We start from the raw sequence: 13,693 nt of genomic DNA, 5'->3' as shown, positions 1-13,693 counted from the left end.
TTACGTTCTGTCGTTTTATGATTACGCTATGTCAACATATATTTACGTTATGTGGATTTATCTTTACGTGCAGTGGTTTTCTTATGACGTGAGGTCGTTTCATCTTTACGTTATGTCGATCTCTAAATACTTTATGTGCATTTTCTTATCTTTACGTGCAGTGATTTCTTCTTTACGTGATGTGGTTTCTTCTTTACGTGATGTGGACAAAAATTTCATGATGACGTGTGACCCCGGAACTTTTCGATCCGGTGTAAACTTCAAATCAGTCCGTAAAAGGCAAAATAGACGTCACAACGCCGATTACAAAAATGCTGAACGAAATACATTTGGGTAGTCTATCCAGTCACCCTAGACTATAATTCACCTATAAATGTAGCTTGCATTCATATTGTTCTCTAATCTACTTTAGTCTACCAAGAATAGGAATTTTTGACAATCTAAAACCATTACCACCATAGCAATTATTAGACTTACTGTTATTTAGTAAATTATAATTCACCAAGCAATCAAACACAATAATTACATATACAGAACACAGAAAAAATTGATGGCTGTGACCTCAATTGGTATATACCATTAGCACATATCTCATATGTTATAATTGACGAAAACGATGGTCAATGCAGGAGCATAGATCAGTGATCGATACAAAATACGGAACTGTAAGGACTTATGAATCTGTAAATGAATGTATTAGCTTTGGTTAACATATAGTCTTAATTTGTCTTTTTAGTACATTATGCCATGACTGACAAACATAAACAAAACTGTGTTTGGACAAAATATGTTATCTGATGGTAAGATTTGTTATCACATATGTCGATTTAATTGTTCTTTGGTGGATTTTATTTAACCTTTCCACAACTTGTTTTATCCTTTAATCTCAGTTCCGCTAAATAGATGACGTAAATATCGCTAAACAATTCTAGTATCGGGGATTTGATACAGCGCATCTACCCAAAAGAATTTGAGATAAAGGATACTACAGACACATTCTTTAGATTTCCGCTAGAATCTTGGTTCCCTTGATAACTCATACCGTTGATTGTATTTCTAATGCAAAGTCTAAAAAATATTCACAAAATGTCGATAGTTTTTGCATTTGTTTTTACAATTTTCATATTTCGTGGTTCTTCCATGCAGAGACATATTTTAAGAATCTTTTGGGGGAATACTTCCCCCACTTTTAACACTTCATGTGGTTGACATCTCGAAATGTTCGCCGACTGAACAATCCTTTCTATTAGCAGCGCTTTGTTTGAGTTCTACAAAACGACCATCTAACCTTCAATAAGACCATTTTTTGCGAACCACAGCGTAAATTATGACGTTTTCTGATGTACATGTGAAACCTGACTATGACTGGTCCGTCAGTTTCCCAAGTGAAAGGACGTTGCTTACAGTGTCTTGTGCCATTGTAACTAACAGGAGAGCGTTTTGTGCACGTCGCACTCTTGAAAGAACTCGTCACAAGGTGCACTTTCAGACTCTTTCCTTTCCTGTAAGCAGTACTTTTAATGGGAAGCGAATCGTTGAATACTAGCGACATGAATTCGTCTTTGAGAACTATGGATTTAAAGTTGCGGGACAGAATATTCTGGATGCAACATTATGAGAATGGTACGTCAAAACCTAAGGGACATGGTCACTGGTGATTCTCACTCTAGTTCTTTTTCATAGACTCAGATCTATTACCCTGGGAAACTGATGCGGTTGCTCAATCCATAACGTTACTATAGGATAGCCTCTTATTGAGTCCTGAAATCTTGGTCGTCACTGCAAATACGGTGAAGTCTAAAGAATTGTGACTTGGAAAAGGTATTTTTGCATGACGGGGATTACAAGAGTGATAATTTAAGTAACAATGGGTCCTGAAGCCCTCTATACTTCGTAAGAATCTCGAACAATGATAGCTTTTGAACCATTTCCTAAACAGAAGACCTAATCTTATGTAAAAACTGACATATCGTCTTAAGGCTTGCCGAACTTGTCCTCGACCTCAATACCTTTTAGTTTGATGGCAAACACTATAGTCAGTCAGGTGGGTGGCAATGGGTATCAAAATAGGACCCAGCGTGCATATTCATTAAGAAAATATGAAAAGTTTTGATTGGACAATTCCCCCTTAGTGGGTTCTAGAGCACCGTCCCTTGATGAATGTTGTGTATTATTAACTAAAAACTTGCGCCTTTGTAATAACTTATGTATTATGATGTTTACGTACCTGCCAAGGCCCCATGATTTGTAAATTAAATTAAAAATAAAATAATGTCTTATCGACCAATGTCTAATGTTTCATTTTTTTGCATTTTTTATCTTTCTTTTTTTCTGACATGAAAACAAAATAGAAAAAAAAATATATCCTGTAGTATGTGCAAACCGCTTCCTTTCTTATTTCACAAAAAATGCGTAAAAGAAAGTTATCACTGTGAACTACAATGCGAAAATCGGATTAGGGCCGATTTGTTTGTGTGATGACAAGGCAACGTGCATTTGTTTATATTTTACGCGATGTAAGCGGCTGCGTCACGTGATTGGGCTTGACTAAAAATTTATTTTGCCTGCACATGAAATGAAATGACTGACTCCAAACTCAACATCACAGAAGGAATGGCACCGGATGTTAATCCAATATACGATGTCAAGCTTTGGCATGGTTATTCAGTATTTTTCAGTACAATATTCTTCTTCCACTTTTTAAATTATGTGGTTCAAAAGTGTGGTACCCCTTCATCGGTCCGGTCAGATGTTGATCCTTGGCGATGGAGAAACCTGTTTATTTCTTGGTTTCATGCTGCAATAGTAGGGACCTGGGATGTTTTATGGTATGTCTATCATTGTTATGTTTCCAAGTACTGATATCAATACAATCTTCTACTTAAAACGGTGCATAGGAAACGAATTTTTCGAAGCCCCTTACATCATTCATTTGTACCACAATATATGTGTTCACATGAGATCAGTGATTGGGATTAAAATTTGAGAATGGGCCATTTTTTATTATCTTCAGAACTTTAATAGGCCCCTCTTTAAAATTCTGTGTAAACAATTCTGATTTAAATGGGACACGCAGCAGTGTGATGAAAATGTGGATCAAAAGCTGAATAGAGCTTTATATGTTTATTATGCATTTCATGCAGTCTCTAAATCAAACTTATTTATTGAAAAAGCACATCCCCTCTATACATACAGTACACTGAGGGACATTTGTTTCTCCAACACTCAAGTTGGAGATTTAAATCCTTGTCGATGAGACACCATGTCAGTCAGATTTTTTCCCTCGCAATGAGACATGGAAATGCAGATTCTATTTTAGCCAATAATAAAATAAAATAAAAGTATGTGAATGTCATTTTATTTTTGTAAATTCCACCAGATCCTGGAATATTTGTGAGAAAATCCCATGATAAAAATAAAGTAAAATAGATCGCAAGTTTTCATTGGACGAGTGAAAAAGAAGCGACCAATCAGCGATTGTTTTATTTTAGTAAGCCATCAGAAGCTCAGAGAATTTATAATTACTTATTGAAAAAACACTGCAGGTCAATGGCCGACCATAACAACAATGCATTCGAGCCAATGATTATTTCAAACTCGTTATTGGGGAATACGGAAAGGTGAATGTTTCTCTATCCGTCAACAAAATAATTGATGAGATTATCGATGAGAAAGCTACGGTTGTCACAGGGGTTTCATTAATTTTTCAGGCAGGAGGTACTTTACAGAAAGTAGGAGGTACCAAATAAATTCGGCAAGGGGTCTGGTGCCACTTACGGCCCCCAGTGGGTCCAGGGCAGCGCCTTGGTGGGGGGTTCCGGGGGGAAAGCTCCCGAATGTTAGCCTTTTTGAGATTTATATTTTGACTTGAAAAGATAGGATTAAATCTACAATATTTGCTTCTGTTTTGTTTAAAATATACGAATTTGAAATCAAGATATATCATGAATCATAACTGATTTAGTCTCAATGCCCTGAAATCCAGGAGCTCCCCATGATTCCCACCAGATCCATTTCTAGACTAATGCTGGTAAACTTGGTTAACTGTTTAATACTACACCATTTTATATGAAATTTTGACAAATGTCATATTTTTTAGGCTTTTATTTACTTGTTACAAAATTTGAACACTAACACATGCAAATAAAAGCATAGGAACAAAACTAAACATTTATTAAATGAAATTCTGTAACATGTGGTGGTTCCTAGTGCTGATTAAATTATTTTCATAATAAAACTTTGTTGTTGTTTATTGCCTAATTATTACTGTGACATGTAGAGCAATTGCATGTGTCTTATTGTGAAATGTTGGTCTAAAAATCATAGTCTGATAAGAAACTCTTTGCTTCTGAAAAAGAACAAGGCTGGCAGTTTTAGTCTGGTTGACTTTTAGACAGACAGTATTTTTTAAACATTACAATTTATTTATTTTCTGTTATTATCTATAGCAGTGTTGAATCTCAGATCCAATATTTTTTATTATATTCTTGTGAGCAAAGGCCAGACATGTTCTTTTCAAACTTAGGGTTGCCAGAATATTTTTACCAAAACTGCCCCTCCCCGCCGAATCCAATAGCCGTCCTTTAAATTATATTATGTAAGAGTTTGTTTTACATGTTGACTCATCAACACTAAAAATTCCTGCTCTCATCTGCACAAATCACAACAAATATCAGAAAAAATGACGGGTATGGGGCAATTCCAAATATGAAGGGCATTTTTTTTTTTTTTTTTTTTTCGTTTTCATAGAATCTTCACCTGTGTTTAGCTTTTGTTCAGCACAAAATAATCGGTGTTTGCTTTGACATTGTTTAGTCACCACATGTTTTCTACAAATGGACACTGTACATTAAATCGCCATAGGTTAAAGTGCTTTACCAATTAGATTCCAGCGTGGACCTCGACAAAGACACCAATATAAACAATAATAAACACTAAAGATCGTGTTGTGGAGACATACATTTTGTAGCCTACAGACAGAACAATCTTAGATATCTATTTACTAGATTTTTCCTCAGGATTTTTTTTTGCTTTTGTTTTATTCTGCCGGTACCAGACGCTACCGAAGCCAGGTAAAAGTACTGAGTACCGGCTCTTAATGGAAGTACTGTTGTCATAACAAAAGTGTCCTGCCATTGTCCCATGAACATTTTTATCATGCAAACAAATTCACAAGGATTAATATATTTAACTCCAGGATTATGAAATAAATGCTTATTTACCAAACAATATTCTCGCACACTGCTTAACTCACCAGCTGGCAATATAAGCTTAAAAGTATTGCTAAATCTCAACATATCTTGTAACACAGTAAAAAAGTTCTGCACATAAATTATTTACATTTAAAAAGCAAGAGTCGTCCAACAGTCCACCTCTGCAATTGATACTGATGTAACCAACAGTTTCAATACCAATTGCAAATTCAAAATAATCGTCTTATCTAGAAAATGCTCCTATCTAACCACCAAGAGATAAGATTATCCTCTGTGGAAAAATTAAAGGAATCACATTTACATACTGTACTGGGTAAACATCATGCCTACAATTACCATTTTGTCTGGCTTGGACAGCTGATGATTATCGTTCATTATAATAAATGTGCATGTTATTATTGTAAACAACACAGACCTTATTAAATTTAACAATCAAATTACATAAACCAAAGATTGATGGACAACACTGCACATCTCAGCTGCAGCTTTTTATCAAGACCATTTTACCTACCAATAAAACCATTATCAAAACACATTACATACATTGTAAATCCAAAAAAGGGTGGTTTAAAAATGTATAGGTTTTGTCTTCAATCATGGAAGGAATTCATTGATTAGTTTTTTTCTGATTGTTATTATTTAGGACTCATTGATGAGTTAAGGGACCTTAAATGCAGAAAATTTGGGACAGGCATATTACAATACTTGCTTTAGTGAGCTGTGTATTATTTCTTAAACAATTACAGGTACAAATGTACATGTAGCTTGCATCTGAATAATCATGTGCACCCATTTACATGTACACTGTAATATTTAACTGATTGTGTTTTGTCTTTTCTTTCAGTTTGGTGCTGTACCCTGAATTAATGAATGATTTAATAGAATATAATAATTATTTCATTTACTTGATGATCCCATTTTCTACAGGTAAGTTGTCATGGAAATCATGAAGACTTTTTTGGGGGGAAAATGAAAAATGAAAAAAATGTGTAATTTATCTACTACAACAATATTTTTATGTTTTAATGTTAAAAAAATTTTATGTATGATATTTTTTTTATTATACATTGCAAGCAAATTTGGGGGAATATATACATTTTATATGTAAGAATCCATCTGAATATTAGTCTGTGAGTCTATCTGTTAGTCTGTCCATATTTCTGGTAAGCGGAAGAGCAACTCCTTAACCATTGAAGGGATTTTAATAAATTTTTAAATGAACTTTGCCATTACATGTAGATTGAAAAGGAGGAATATAATTACTCTCAGAATATATAATGGGAGATAATCCAAATTATGGGTTTTTGAATGTTAAGCACCGGGAAATTTTAATGAAATTTTATTGGAAGGTTGGACTTTACATGTAGAAGTGCATGAAGGAATTCAGTTTTTTGAAGGACTGCAAATTTAGATAATTCAACTTGTGGGTTTTATTATCAGCCAGTACAGGTAAATGCATTTCTAAGATCAAGCAAATCTCTCCAATGTAGAGGTCCTCTATTGATAGTTGATAAGAACATACAAAATGTAACTGTAACCAAGATTATTGTTATACACAAACTTTTAAAATGCAACTATCTGTACATGTATATATATATATTTTTCCTTTTGTTTCAGCATACTTTGTATATGATAGTATAGATATGATTATTAATGGAATGTTAGTGAAAAATTGGGAGTTAACTCTTCACCATATATCTGTAAGTAAAAAATACTGTTTATACAGGAATTTTCATGTGCTGCATGTGTGTCATTTATTAATTTTCACTGTTTTGAAAAGATCTAACTTATTTTGAATCATTGTATTATAAATGGTGCCAAAGGCCGTGTGAGCTATCGCCATCACTTGGTGTCCATCTTTGTAGTTGTTTTCTGTCATCATTATTAACAATTTTTTCAAAACTCTTTTCTTCTAACATTACTCGACCAATTGAGACCAAACTTGGTATGAATGTTCCTTTGGGTATCCTTCATAGAACTGATGCAGGGATTTTTGATCTGTCAAAATACATAGCTGCCGTTAATAAAAAGTTGAAGGTAGTGGTCAGACAGTAGTTTTTTTGCAGATATCTCCGAAACCGTTAAGTTTAACCAAATTCTGAATGGGTTGGAGTGTTCAGCTTGATGAGATCTATCTGTGGTCAAATTTTCATTTTAATTTGTTAAGCCATGTTGGAATTACTTTCTTTTTTGACATTTTTTGCTATTTTAAATGTTATTTCTTTCGGAAATCTTCTCCTCTTGGTCTGACACTACTTGACCAATTGGAACCGAACTTGGTATGAATTTTTCTTGGGGTATCCTGCATAGAACTGATTTGGAGATTTTTGATCAATCAAAAAAACATGGCTATTGTAACTAAAAACAGAACAAAGGGGTCAGTCAGAAGTTTTTCTCATATATTTCCAAAACCGTTAGGTTTAGGTATTAAATTCTTTCAGATGCTGAAATGATCTTTATTATAAGTCTCCAAGGGTTCAAAGTTGTCTGACAACTCCTTGTAAGAGTTATTGCCCTTGTAAGGTGAAAAACGATGTTTTTTACAGTTTTCAGCCAATATCTTGAAAACTATAGTAGAAAGAATGAAACTGTCAGTTGCTGAAACGATCCATACAAGGAGGCCTTCAAAAGTTTGTGGGGACCTAAGTTTTCGGATGACTCCTTGTTAGAGTTATTCCCCTTGAAAGGCAAAAATGATGTTCTTAGCAGTTTTCAGCCAATATCTTGAAAACTATTGTACATATAGATAGAATGAAACTTTCAATTGATAAAATAATCCTTATGATAAGTCCTACCAAAGTATTTTTTTAATCAAAATTTTCAGACAACTCCTTGTTAGATTTATTGCCAGTGAAAGGCAAAAATTTAACCAGGTGAGCGATTTAGGCTCCTAGGAGCCTCTTGTATATGCATATGATACATTTATCCACCATGAAACCAAATACACTGAAAAAAATCTTAAACACATTAAGTTCAGTCAATTTACATACATGTACATGTACATATTTTTGTATATAGATCATTCTTTCAAAGAAATAAACAATTAATCAGAGCTTGACACATTTTTATTTTGTGAACGGGGAGATTAAAGGATGACTTTTCCCGAGTCCACATTAAATTTTCTGATTAGGTCTATTTGATATGAACATCAATCTACCACAAATCTGTTTCCATTTTGTGCACATGCCCCCACAGTCACTGTCTTTTGACTTAGAAATTATCACCTAGTCACAGTTCCATACATGTACATGTATAAGCAAACAATAAATTATACTTTAGGAGTCTGTCTACTTTTAGTGTTGTCAGATGGTTGAATTGATATTACATATATATATTGTCCATGATACAATGTTTATGAAATTAGTAACATTGTCACCATCGGTCAAGTTTTGAATAGCAGCATCCATGTCAACAGGCGAGACATTTCTCTGTGACAACAGTTTATTTTACATAATGTTTACATATACAAATGGTACGTGTATAACAAGATCGTTATAAAAATGAAAAAAAAAAAAAGACGTATTACATGTACATGCTCTATAAAAAAATAAAAGAAAGGTTTTTTTTTTTTCAATAAAATTCCTTAAAACTGTTATGACTAATATCATCATTTGCAACTCTTATTGAATGTGACCTTCAGAAAGATTTTACATTTATTAAAAAGTTAACAGTTGCCTTTTCTTTAGTTGATGCTTAGGATAACCTGTTAAATATCATATTTATATTTCTCTGCCTAACTTTCTTGGGATTATTTACTATTCACGTTTTTTTTCAACATACATTGGCATAGTGTTACTGTATTTTGACAAATGATTTTTAAATTCTTTATTTTCAGGTGATTTCAATGTTTTGGTACAATTTCCATGCTAGGATGTGTATTGGCTACAATGTTCTGGCTTTAATGGCGGAAATAAACAGCTTTTTTCTTCATAGTCGTAAACTTTTGCAAATGTGCCAAATCGGATTCCACACAAATCTGTACAAATTAGTAGCTTACTTAAATCTTATAACATTTGTTTTGTGCCGCAAAACCTCTGTTTCCCGTATATTTTATGGCATGTTTACTGAAGGCGACAGAGTACCAAGACTGTATTTCATAGCCCTGACTTTTTCAATGACCGTAATGGCTGTTATAAATATCATTCTGTTTTGGAGACTATTTCAGACGGACATTTTGAAATCTTATGAGAAGAATAGAGAAGAGGTCACCATTAAAGTATCAAAAGTGAATGGTAATAATAATACAAACCATATCAAGAAAGATTAATGAAGGAGTTGTTTTAAGTTATTTTATATAATTTGTAATATGCTTGTAGAAAGCAATTGGGTGGAAGAGCTTCTTCAATCACATGCACCTTTCTTTTATAAGAAACATTGTTATGATGTAACAGAACACTGCATTTCGAATTATTCCACTGTCCATTGGTTTTCCTCTACCAACCCTCATTATTTATGTTACATTGTACATGATTTTATTTAAGATAGAAAAAAAGGTTATATTAGGTTTCAATTTTTTCAATTACATCAGTTTTTTTTGTTTTTTTTTCATTAATCAAGTTCTCTGAGCTTACAAAAGCATTGCCACCAAAGTTCTGTTTAGTATATAAACCTTTTAAATACAGCCATATGGGTTCAAAAACTACAATTATTTATTTTGTTAAAAATGTTTCTGTAACCACAAGTCTCTTCAGATTACCCTTGAATTCACCCTTTTTGTAATTTCGTATTGAGTAGACTTCATGTTTTTCATCATCATGACCTTTGACAGTTTCATCATGACTGTTAATCAGGTCAAAGTACTCTTTTAAATCACTATCATGGTTTTAAGTGCTCTTTTTTAAACAGCTGTTGAATGTATATTCCATCCTCCAAACGTGTTAAGTTACTTGTGCAATTCTTTAATGTAAATTGTACCAGACCGTAGCTACATGTACATGTATTTTGCTTTCTTAAAGCCATTCATGTACATGTATATATTTTTGAATTATGTGCTGCAGTAATGCCAGTTTCATACAGTAGATGATCTGCCCATGTGGATTCAAAATGTTAATCCTAAGTGGTTGAATAGGGCAGGAAATATGTGAGAATCTTGTAATTCTTTGCTTTGCCTTTTTATGTGATTAAAAAATATATTTATCACAGTATTAGAGGAACAGTGAGGAATCATCAAATTTTTTTTTTTTTTTATTTGGCAGGGAGAAATTTTGTAATAGATTACCAAGAAAAATGTCGGTATTGTTATTACTAAAACTTCTCCTTGTCATTGATGTCTAGATTAGGCTCTGTGGTTTATAGGATGAGTTATACAAGTCTGAATTTTTTATATTTCGCTATTAAAATATGTTAAGCTGTAGTCTACCTTTTACCATTGCATCTTTATTAAGAGGGTAAAGGACACAATTCTTACAAATCATTGGAATGTTTGTATTCAACATTTTGCGTCAATCTCATGTCAGCATCAAAGTAGCTTGGGTAGATTTCATTCTGTTTCAAATGAAAGCTTGATTAGTTCATAGGCTTTTGTGAAACTGAATATAATACAAACATATCACTGATTTCCAGAGTTATGTCCCTTATACTAGGTCTGCCTCCTTAAAATATGCATTTACTTCTAATTTTTTTTTCATTGACCTAGTAAAATCAAGTCTTTTTAACCCTGTCTGTTTTGCAAGTTATTCTGTAGGTCAGATCTGAACGCACGAAATGTCCCAGTTTATACAATGCCTAACTATATTTCATCGATTGAATGATTTTGAATCAAAATGCTTTTTTTTGTATATATATTTATTATCTGATTGTATTTTTCACTTCAGTATAGAATGAAATTGCACATTCAATGATTGATGCAAATTTGATAATTCAGATGACTACTTGGAAATAAATTCAACTTAAAAGCAGTATGAAAAGTCTGTGTATTTTAAACTATGAATTCTGTCATTGCCACGTTTTGTGATCTCTGCACAGGTGAAGAGAATTGGAGTGACATAAATTTAGTTTCATTTGAAAAGAGAATGAGTAAGTCTAACATTGACCCAGAACAATAACAAATCCACTATAGGTGTTAATGTCGGAAATACATGTACATTTCTAAATACTACATGTACAATGTACTTTTGAATTACTGTATGAGAAAGTTTTGAAAGCCTGTTGTAAGAGATTTTATTTATTAGCTTTTTTATTTTGTATTGAATGCCTACAGGTTAATAATTTCATATTTTTGCTGATAGGATTACATTCTTGCAATGAAGTATTGAAAACATGGACATTTTTCAATGGGTTGTACTGAAATTGTTTCAGAAAATGTCTTTAAGATTTTTACTTCGAATTCCATTTGTCATATGAAGACCCTTGTAGAAACTCATCCCTGACATGTTTTGTAGAATGTGCCTTCCATGCCAATCCGTTATTAAGATCATTTTTAGTCTGAATGATATTTAACATTTGTAGTCTTAGAGTTATATTTTTAACATACAAAATGTACATATCTAATTCATATGCACACTTTGGACATTTGACTTTTCATATATTGTAATATTCCATTATTTAGAAATACATGGAAACTAAACACAACCAGTTCTTCAGAATTTTATTAGAGATTTTCTACTTTCCTCGTAGTTACATGCAAAACTTACATGTATTACTTTCCTTGATTGAAATTTTGTTTGCCACAGATAATGGGAAAAGGAAAATTCAGAGGACTGATGTTGTATGTGATTAACTATGAGATTTTCATGCATTACATTTAATTATACATCTGTATTTGACAAGAGTATTTTCAAGTTTGCTTATAACATACATTTACATTATTGGAGATGGCTTTGCACTGGTCGAAAGGGTAATTCACATGATAAGATATTCATTTACATGTACATTTAACATGATTCAATCAGTTTTTTTTCCTTTAGTTATTTGTGAGTTTTTCTGTCAGTTAACAATCAACTTTAAATATACAACATACATACATGTATATTTATCAAAACTTGTGAAAGTACATGTATTCACCAATAAGTACTTAGAGTTTGCTTGTCATTACTTTTTTTTTTTATTATTTTTATGTAAAATAGAATTCCATACTAGGTTTATTATTTGGGCCTCTTTATTTAAGTTACTTATTAATTAGGACTTAAAATACAAGTGAATACTATAGTTTGGTTTCAAAGAAGTACATGTCTTTTTAAGAATCTGGCAAAATGAGAAAAATCAGAAACATGCATGTCAAAAACCCATGGATCTGGCAATATACTTTTACTCAGTGGAGTCTTCTCTTTTTCTAATGCATTGTAGTGACCACTTTTTGATCTCTGCTTCACTTGATATGTTAGGAATAATTTACATTAGAATGTAAGGAAAATGAGGTTCTTATAAAGTTATCTGCCATTGAAGTATTTATTTGCAGTGTGTTGCAATTAAATTATTAAGAACTTATTTTAAAAAAAAATGGGAAATTTTGTCATTATTTATTATATCTGACTGCCCAAACAATCAAATTACAATGTCAAAGCATTTGCTTATTTCATATCATGTTTCAACCACTGCCTGATTCTTACGGAGACTGACATTAAAGTGTGATTTCTACATTAAACTTTAAGTATAAAGTGAGTGTAAGACTGCAATGTTTTTGGTTTTTTTTATTATGAAAATGTGAATTATGTATGTTATATATAAAAAAAAATGTGATGACAAATGATCAGTGATGATTTTTGCAGTGTTTGGGGAAAGTGATTGATTGCAGTAGGATTGTCATTATGCCCAAAAAAAATAATACTCTTGTTTCCTGCTACCAGCAAGAACAAAATAGGGTAGGAATGTAGGGAATTTTTTTTTATTTTTCAAAAACATCTTGTATCAAGTTTATGGGGGAAACAATCTAGACTTTAATGGTGCTTGAGCAAAAGTGGTCATGATAAGGGTAGGTTATAGGTAGAGTAGCAGGAAATAGACATTAATTTTGTTGTGGCCTTGTGCTTATTTATATGAATGCTTGCTTTTGTAACTAGTTTTGTGGTTTGTTCTTTGTGTCATTCGTTCAATTTTGCACATTTTGCTTGACTTAACTCCTGAAAATAACTGCTAGACTGTAAGAAGTATAGAGGAGTTATTGATTTTTTTCACACCTTGGCAATAAAAGTTAATATAAGAGGTAACCAACCATGTGCTGTCAAATCAATATTTACCAGATACATGTAATTGATTTTGTAAAATACATTAATCCATAAATATATTCCTGTCTTTTATGTAATTTTTTTTATGTTTAAGGTATGACATTGCTTGATTTTTAGGTGCCATATACAATTACAGTCTATGCTTTTTAACTTCTTTCTGTTCATATCAGTGTTGCTACAGTTGGAGATGCTAATTTAAATGGAAACTGAAGACACAATTTCGTCTTTCCACTTGTTTAGTATTTACCTTTGTCAATTTTTCCTATTCAGCTTTTCAACATAGTGAAATTTGTTGTCACAATAATCACCACTGAGCGT

At 32.4% G+C, this 13,693-nt stretch overlaps 1 protein-coding gene across 1 annotated transcript; it reads left to right on the top strand.

Moving 5' to 3' along the window:
* The first annotated feature begins 2,518 nt into the window (after positions 1 to 2,518).
* On the top strand, positions 2,519 to 12,435 carry LOC148607838 (TLC domain-containing protein 2-like). Its single transcript, XM_088545052.1, has 4 exons — positions 2,519 to 2,828; positions 6,058 to 6,140; positions 6,831 to 6,913; positions 9,049 to 12,435. The coding sequence occupies exons 1-4, from the start codon at positions 2,581 to 2,583 to the stop codon at positions 9,478 to 9,480; spliced, it is 846 nt and encodes a 281-aa protein (XP_088401178.1). The 5' UTR covers positions 2,519 to 2,580; the 3' UTR covers positions 9,481 to 12,435.
* The last annotated feature ends 1,258 nt before the right edge of the window (positions 12,436 to 13,693 follow it).

Source organism: Perna viridis, chromosome 9 (assembly GCF_037379345.1).
Source record: "Perna viridis isolate PV_CMFRI_1.1 ecotype Kerala chromosome 9, ASM3737934v1, whole genome shotgun sequence".
Classification (NCBI taxonomy): domain Eukaryota; kingdom Metazoa; phylum Mollusca; class Bivalvia; order Mytilida; family Mytilidae; genus Perna; species Perna viridis.
The sequence above is the reverse complement of the archived record's forward strand: the minus strand, read 5'-3'. Positions and strand labels throughout refer to the sequence as shown.